General features: G+C 51.9%; 2 protein-coding genes across 16 annotated transcripts; one reads left to right on the top strand and one right to left on the bottom strand.

Annotated features, from left to right (window-relative positions):
* LOC119291176 (3-ketoacyl-CoA synthase 6-like) lies at positions 1-2,389 on the bottom strand. The gene is made up of 2 exons (XM_037569886.1): positions 1,424-2,389; positions 1-1,275 (listed from the first exon to the last, which is right to left on the bottom strand). The coding sequence occupies exons 1-2, from the start codon at positions 2,138-2,140 to the stop codon at positions 502-504; spliced, it is 1,491 nt and encodes a 496-aa protein (XP_037425783.1). The 5' UTR covers positions 2,141-2,389; the 3' UTR covers positions 1-501.
* Positions 2,390-3,028: 639 nt separating this feature from the next.
* LOC119291174 lies at positions 3,029-6,870 on the top strand. Of its 15 annotated transcripts, none has more exons than XR_005142249.1 (8): positions 3,047-3,482; positions 3,571-3,821; positions 4,043-4,142; positions 4,340-4,644; positions 4,748-5,341; positions 5,436-6,007; positions 6,236-6,343; positions 6,445-6,870. XR_005142249.1 is itself a non-coding variant. In XM_037569885.1 (3 exons), the coding sequence occupies exons 1-3, from the start codon at positions 3,215-3,217 to the stop codon at positions 3,908-3,910; spliced, it is 528 nt and encodes a 175-aa protein (XP_037425782.1). In that variant the 5' UTR covers positions 3,029-3,214; the 3' UTR covers positions 3,911-3,965. The 15 variants fall into 15 exon arrangements, 1 of the variants encoding a protein (XP_037425782.1); XR_005142261.1 differs by having other exon boundaries at positions 3,049-3,482; positions 4,748-5,638; positions 5,945-6,007; positions 6,286-6,343; XR_005142259.1 differs by having other exon boundaries at positions 3,049-3,482; positions 4,748-5,638; positions 5,945-6,007; positions 6,279-6,343.
* Positions 6,871-8,107: the final 1,237 nt, after the last annotated feature.

The following is an 8,107-nucleotide window of genomic DNA, read 5'->3' as shown; positions in this document are numbered from 1 at the left end:
TGCATAAGAACTGAAACCTCTAGTGACACGACACCAAACAATATATTCTGACAATTACATCATCTAACCTGTAAGCAGTACCGAGTAGTACATGCATGTAATGCAAGAAGAAGTCATGCATGAAGAAGATTTACACAACTGAAAGGAATTTGATTGACAAGCCCTCAGTGCCAATGTAAATATCCCTTTCACTGCAGTGGAAATCCGTGACACAAACAATTTAACAACCACGCCCACGTTAGCGTCGTCCAATATAAATATATGGGTAGCCGATTAATCTCCGTGTGAATGACCCCCTCCTTGTGTGACGCATCCCACGAATATCCATGTAATTTAATTTAAAATAGAAAAAAGAAGAAGGAAAAGAAGAAAGAGCAAAGGAGAGAGAGATTGGTTTAATTTGGTCGGGACCCCCACAGAGCTCCAGGTTTTGGGGGGCACGTACATGCAGATGCAGGGTACGGCCGGCGGCGGAGAGCTGAGCTCGTCGTCGATGACGCCTCACAGCTTGACGACCTCCGGGATGTGGACGGGGTAGCGCTGGATGCAGTCGTCCCAGGGCCCGTCAGTGGGCGTCTTGACGGTGCGGAGGCACTTCCAGACGGCGCTGTTGCACTTGAAGCCGCTGCCGAAGCCGATCTGCCACACGCGGTCGCCCTTGCGCATGCGGCCCTTGGCCTCGATGTAGGCGAGCTCGTACCACAGCGAGCTGCTGGACGTGTTGCCGAACCGGTGCAGCGTCATGCGCGACGCCTCCACGTGCCGCGGCGACAGCTCCAGGTTCTTATGCAGCTCGTCGATGACGGCGCGCCCGCCGGCGTGGATGCAGAAGTGCTCGAACGCCAGCTTGAAGTCCGGGATGTAGGGCTTCCACTTGTTGTTGATCACCTTGCGCCCGACGAGGCGGAAGAAGAAGAGCAGCTGCTCCGACATGGGCAGCACCAGCGGGCCCATGGTGGTGATGTTGGACTTCAGCGCCTCGCCGGCGATGGCCATGAGCTCCTTGGAGAGCGAGATGCCCGAGTGCCCCTCGTCGTCCTCCTCCTCGTACACGCACCGGTACGCGCGGTCGTCCGCGCCCTTGTGCGTGCGCACCACGTGCACCAGCCTGTACTTGGCGCGCCGCGCCTCCCGCCGCCGGTTGGACAGCAGGATCGCCGCCGCGCCCATCCGGAACAGGCAGTTGGGCAGCAGCATGTCCCGCCGGCTCCCGTGGTAGAAGTTGGGCGTGATGATCTCCGTCGAGATCACCAGAGCGTTCGAGTTGGGATGCACCTGTTCGATCAGATAATCAGATCCATATCTATGCCGCTAGCTAGCTGGTGATCGAATTAGTTGCGAAGAAGAGTGAAGAGTGCAGTGGCAGTGGGTACCGATATTAGGTATGCCAAATACCAAAATAATTAAGGATGGGTTTACTAACCTGGAGCATGTCGCGCGCGAGGTCGATGGAGATGAGCCCGGCGCTGCATCCCATGCCGGAGAGGTTGAAGCTGCGGATGTTGCTGCGGAGCTTGTACTTGTTGATGATCATGGCGGAGAGCGAGGGCGTCGGGGAGAAGAGGCTGCAGTTGACGACGAGGATGTCGATGTCCTTGGGCTTGAGGCCCGTGCGGCGGACGAGGTCGTCGATGGCGTTGAAGATGACGAGCTGCGCCTCGGCGCGGGACGCCTCCATGCTGGGGTTGGGCGGGATGTAGTGGTTGGCCGGTGGGAGGCAGGTCTCCTCCCCGAGGCCGGAGCGCTCGAGGATGCGTGTCTGGAAGCGCAGGCTCTTGTCGTTGTTGGAGATGAGCTTGATGTGCTCCATGAAGGTGGTGAAGGGCACCCGGAAGCTGGGGGAGGGCTTGTAGCAGCAGTAGTCGACGAGGAAGACGGGCCTGGGGCGCGACATGAAGTAGACGGTGGCGACGAAGACGACGAGGAAGGCGGAGCAGAGGATGTGCACGAGGTCGAGGTCGAGGGAGCGCCAGAGCGTGAGCAGCTCGCCGGGGCCGAGGCGCGCCAGCTCGATCGCCGTGGCCGCCATGACCGGCACCAGCAGCAGCGTCAGGAAGTGGTTCACCAGGTACTGGTACCCCAGCTTCACGTACTTGAGCTTCACCGACCCGGCGAAGCCGCTCCCCAGCGCGCTCGGCATGACCGGTCCGTCGATCGGTGCTGCTACTTAGGCCTCTAGCCCGGCCCGCGCCCGCACGTCACGGCTCGCTCCCTGGCCTTCCGTCCCGCCGTGCACCACTGGCAGAGCTGCCTGCCTGCCTGTTTCTGCGGCGCACCGCTGGGCTGGGGTTGGTGCTACGCGCACGTACACGTCTCCTGGTGCTGGCTGGGTGTGGGGTTGGAGATGCCGGGCGGAGCGGTTGCGGTTGCAGAGGAGGTGGTGGCGTGGTGGGGTTTTAATAGAGTGGCGGGGCGGAGGGAAGGACCGGGGCAGATGGGCAGTTTAAATGAGGAGACTGGCTACCGCCACCAACCGGAGCGCGAGTTCGTCTTGGATGGATGGCCACTGGGGGCGCCTGCTTGCTCGCACTCACACACGGGCACGGGACCTTGTGCTGCGTGCGACTACAGTCTTCGTCCTGGGCCGGGATCGCTTTCTGCAGCCTCCGCGCCGTTTCCATCGGCCTTCTGCTCGGTAGAGTGACGGTTAACGCCAATGCTTCAACGCGGATCGTTTCGTTTTACGAGGCCCCTGAAATTTTACTGTTATTGTTAGAACATCTACAACCGGACATTTCAAACCCGCCTCATACGTCTGGACGGACCGTCCGGTCACTGTCCGATCTTGATTTTTTGATCCAGATGGGCCCCTCAAACGACCGGTCTGACCGGCACCCTTCATATCCAGCCCAAATATGGGGCGGATATAGGGGAAACCCGCCGGTTTGACAAACGCCGCGGTGTGAACGCCGCGTGGCGAAGCTCTGGCTCACCGCCCAAGGCCATAGCCGGCTATTTAAGCCGGCCGGCGCCACCAGCCCTAGCACATCTGCATCCGGATGGTGAAAAAGAAAATAAGGAGTGCCCGCGGACGTTTGAGAGCCCGGATTTGTAAAGTCCGGATGTAGATGTTCTTAGATGGACATGGAGTAATTGGTCCCGAGCACACATGTGCCCGATATCTCCTCCGTTCGCTAATGCATGTGGATGTGGGCCAATAGTTTATACGGTGCGTTAAGGGCAGCTCGTAAAAGCGGACTGCAGTGAAATACGTATGCGTCAGAGGCGGTTCGTGGGCCGGGCTAGCAGCGTGGGCGGACGGGTTTCTGGGCGGCCGTCGACCGCCGACGAGGTGAGCCGTGGATCAGGTTCTCGATTTCCGTCTGCTCCGTGGCTCAGAAAAGTCGCTGCTCCACGCATTGAATGCAAGGTGTGTCTGTTCTTCCCCAACGCGGCCGTCATTTTGGAGATTCAGAGGCAAGGAGGGGAGAGAGTGGAAGAACAGGCGACCGACAGGATGGATTTCCTCATGCAATCAGGAGGTATGTCGATCCGATGCTACTAATCGACCTTGTGTGTTTTCCAGTGTCGAGTTCTAGCGGTTAAGCTTTTGTGATTTGTCTCTCCCAGATCCAATCGGATTGAGGAGGTTGGGGGAGAGTCTAGTGCTGGAAGGGTTGCCGGCACATGGCGCCAGGCGGACAGTGGTCAAGGTGACGCTGCAGGAGGCCACGGGCGTGAGCGCCAAAGGGCGGATCTGCGGCGTGGCTGAAGCGGCGGCAGTGGCAAGGGGCAGCGGCAGTGACAAGGGGCAGCCCGCCTCTGACTTCCGAGCTGTCGACGGGGAAGATGAATCCTCAGGCTCCTCGTTGGAACAAGAGGTCAGTGATAACATTAAACTTAGCAATCAAACGAAAATTTTCATTAGTATAATATTTCCATGCTTCGTAAGGTCATATAGTTTGGTTGAATTTCCGGGTGTCCATGGTGCGAGACGAATTGGTGTGCAAAGTGAAAACTGTCTGTTCTCAATTGAAGTTAAATTCAGCATTGCTATAAAGATTTACAGTACTCTAATTTCATGCTTTCTAATGTCATGCAGTTTGGTTGAATTTCTGCTGGGAGTACTCTGTGACATGAATTAGCGTGCAAACTCACTGTTCTGAATTGAAATAAATTCAACATTGCTATGAAGATTTACGGTACTATATTTTCATGCTTTGTAAGGTCATACAGTTTGGTTGAATTTCTGCTGGGAGCACTCAATGGTTTGATAGGAATTAGTGTGCAAACTGTCTGTTTTGAACAGTTAATTTCATCTCTCAGTTCAGTAGTTTCATGCGCAGCTTGATATTCAGTGGGTTAAATTGTTTGACATAGTAATTGAAACTGCTTTTAGGTTGAGGATTGGAGCTTCTGCCCCAAGCTTGACACCTTGCTCACCCCGCGTAAGCGCTTTTGAGAAGGCAGTTAGGGTCTTCGTAGAAAACCCAACTGAAGATGAGCCGTGACTTGTAATTTGGCGGTGGTAATCTGGTTCGCGGACCAGGAAATTCGCTCTCTGTTAGGTGGATGGCTTGAATCATTCACTGCAGGCCGGTGGCTCCCCGACTGCGGTATCCAAATCCATTTCCAGTCAGCGGGGTGCTGCAGCGCACATGACTCCATTCCAGCGATGGAGTTCCTAATGCAGCCAATTAGAAGGTAAGATGAATCCATGGATCTGTCAAGCTAGCTGACTTGCTAAACTGTTGTTGAGATTTATGTTCTGATTTGGGTCTCCTTGCGCGTTCTGTTGGCTTGTCAGGTATCCTATTGTGGAGGAGGTGAGTGAGAGTGAGCAGGAGATGAATCTGCCAGCGAACAGGGCGGTGGCGACTTTCCCGATAGTGGATGAACCGTCGGCGGCCTATCCACGCAGATGTGTGAGTTACAGACTGCCGTGTTGGGAAGACGGAAGAGCCAGTCGCAGCAATCTGAACTATCAACTGGTAAGATGAACCTGCAGGCGCTGTGATGGTCTAAAAGGTGCGCGTGTGTAAGCTTAGATTGGATCTGAATTTATTGAGAATGCTTGAATGAAATTGTAGTAGAATGCATAGATCTATCGATGCAGTGACATTCATTCGGTAGCATGAGAAATTGTCTACATGGCACTTTTAGAGCATGTTTGTATTAATAATTGACACACTGTACTAGTTGAAATTAGCTCATGATTGAGCAATTCTGAAGAAAAAGAAGTACATGCCGTTCGGACAATTTGTCAGTTTGAAAAACCATAACCAGAGTGTGATCTTAGCTGGCGTCCTGGTACACGATGAGACCGTGTAGAGTTTTGAGTGGTTTTTTACTGAATTCCTGAGGATTATGGGACCTGTAGCACCAAGGACAATCCTAACAGGTATGTTGATTAAGGACATTTCTTAAAAAGAGTACTCGAAGATGGTGCTGGTAGTATGATGATATGATTGTTTCTTGTTTTTGTTCATGTGCAGACCAGAATCGAGCTGCAGTTAACAGTGTGATGCTTGTTGGTGTGCCGACGGCTGGGGCACAAGAGAACTACTTATCCAGATCGTGGCGATGTGCCAAATCAGCCTTGGAAGCCGACGAAGTGCAAAAATTGTGGTGTGGTGGGGCACCAAAGGAATAATTTTACGAAAGCAATGGACCTGAGGTTAGCTGGTGACGTGTGGTGGTGAGTGAAAAATGCCAAACGATTTCAGCAAGTTTGAATGGTCAAAGTGTGACTTGTTTTCTGCATTCGTGATGTGTTTGTGCAACTGAGCACCTGCCCTGCGTGCAGGCATGCTTTATGTCTTGAGTTGTAATACAAATGTATTCAGTGATGCATTAGTGGGTGCTGTGAAGTATCTAGGGTTGAAAAAAAATCCTTTTTCAGTTGGGTTTATGGAAGGTGAACTGCTTAATTAGATGAAACCATGCAAGTGGACTGACTTTTTATAATCAGTTGTTGTTTTGTATGCTTGAGGGAAGTCTACAGCCGGGCAGATGGATATAGTCGTCAGTGCGGGCGACGACGGCTCTATGGTGACCTTGCATGCAGGTATGTTGTCAATCATTTGTTGATTTTCAGTAATAAGTGTGTTGTTCTCGCGTTGAACCCCTTGCAAAAAAAAAGTCATGACACAAGGGTTGCCCTGTTTGGAAAACGCTGTTAAGTACTCCCTCCGTTCGTAAATATAAGTCTTTTAGAGATTTCACTATGGACTACATACGAAGCAAAATAAGTGAACCTACACTCTAAAATATGTCTATATACATCTGTATGTAGTTTGTAGTGGAATCTCTAAAAAGACTTACAATTGGGAACGGAGGGAGTAGGTAGCAGCAGATGATGCAGAGGGGCACTGTCGAGCAAGCGTCAAATGTGGCAATGCAGGTATGACCTGAGTTCGAGTATAGATTTTCTTTGCTGTTGAGTGCAGATTGCAGAAGGAAGCATTTCCATTGTCGCCTGATGTTCTATTTTGTTGTGCGCAGAGTGAGGATGCAATAAAGTATTGGACTGACGCTTCAGAAGGCGTGACACTTTCCACTGGACTAGGCGCCGGAATATGATCCAGTCAACCTGGCGACTGTTGATGTTGTTGGGGAGGGCTAAGGTGATTATGATCCAGTAATGAATCGTGGAGATGAGTCGAACAAATTGTTTGGTGTCGGCGATGGATCCGTCATCCGTTGCTGGAAATGGGTGCGTTATTCCGACGAGGAGTACGCAGAAGTGAGCAATTCTGAACCAAAACGACGGCGGCTCGTTTAGGGAAGAACTAGGATCAGTTTGCTGGCGTTGCGTCGGGTAATGATGTCATTACCCGCCTAGTGCTAGTGGTGTGATGTAATCCATGTACAAGTTTGTTGTGCTGTCATAGTTAATTAAGATCCATAATCGTCATATCACATTTGTCTTGCGGCCGTGTTCGTTGGCGATCATGGAAAGTAATGTGACGGCTTGGACGGCCTTCTATGGAACAGAATCGACAAGTAATCGGCCCATGACGTTTGGTTCCATTAAGTCCGTCAAAGAAATAGACGGAGACGTCACATTAATGGTGGGCCTATGTGGGCCATAATTCTTAAAAGAAATGAAATACAAGTTACTATACCCCACGCAATACGCTCGGGAAAGGGAATCTCGGAGTGAGCCAACGAGCGGGATATCGAGCACATGTGCGCTCGAGCTCAGAATATGACTTTCGTTCTTAGATGCGCATTATTAGTCGTATAAACTCTGTTTGTAACCTTTATTAGTCGCACGGCGGGGTAGTACTTACATGGCCTGCATGCCTGGTATCCTTTTGAGCTGCAGACAGTTGAGCTCCAATCACTTGCTTGGGCATGATATACTCCTAATTAAATAGGACGGGAAAGTGACCGGAAAAACAGTACACCGGCGCAGGCAGGCGCACGGTCATGCTTACATCTGAATAATCGCGCTGGTTAACCAACCTAAGGATATAAACCGGATATATGCAATTTACAACTCATGCTGTCATGTTGCTGCTGCTGCCGTATCCTGTATCTGATGATCAAACCCAGAGACTCGCAAGGGTGGTTAGTTCAACAGATGTACCAACGGCTGGCCGAGGTGAGCTAAGCACACGTTGTCCAGCAAGAGTCACATCCAACTCCAAATTCTGAATGTGACGTCGAAACTCCTGCATTCCCCCTTTTCACATCGTTCAGGATCAGAGGCCGGAGGCGCGGCAGTGCATCGTTCCTGGTAATTTTCCCTTTGACGACTTTGGCCGGGCACACGTACAATAATTGGACTGACGAATCGGCTCCCTCGCTTGCACCCGCGACTTGTTACCGAGTCGAGCTCGCCACACACAATGACACCTGTCCCGGGCCACATGTGCAAATTACTCCTCTGTTGGTACCTTCTGCTTGTACAATTAAAGCACTCCTGCAGCAGGGTCGCTGCCCTGTCATAAAGCTCCTGCAGGAGCCGCTCTGCAACAACTGAAACGGTACCTCCATTTCATTTTTCTCCCATTCGTCTGGAGAAAATCGGTTTTCTTTGGGTTTGGAGATTAGGAGACGCGACGACGGTGGCCTGTTTTGGAAGAAAGCGCGCCAGTTTCTGGTGGAGGTTAAATCGCTGTCTTCTGGTAATGGTAGTGGTAGGCCGTAGGCACCAGCA

This window comes from Triticum dicoccoides, chromosome 4B (assembly GCF_002162155.2).
Source record: "Triticum dicoccoides isolate Atlit2015 ecotype Zavitan chromosome 4B, WEW_v2.0, whole genome shotgun sequence".
In the NCBI taxonomy this organism is placed as follows: Eukaryota; Viridiplantae; Streptophyta; class Magnoliopsida; order Poales; family Poaceae; genus Triticum; species Triticum dicoccoides.
This window is presented reverse-complemented; position numbering and strand designations above follow the sequence as displayed.

Coding starts and splice junctions, on each gene's coding strand:
- LOC119291174 (XM_037569885.1), top strand. CDS start 3,215: ATGCGTCAGAGGCGGTTCGTGGGCCGGGCTAGCAGCGTGGGCGGACGG. Junction 3,483..3,570: donor TTTCCTCATGCAATCAGGAG/GTATGTCGATCC, acceptor TGTCTCTCCCAG/ATCCAATCGGATTGAGGAGG.
- LOC119291176 (XM_037569886.1), bottom strand. CDS start 2,140: ATGCCGAGCGCGCTGGGGAGCGGCTTCGCCGGGTCGGTGAAGCTCAAG. Junction 1,276..1,423: donor TCGCGCGCGACATGCTCCAG/GTTAGTAAACCC, acceptor CTGATCGAACAG/GTGCATCCCAACTCGAACGC.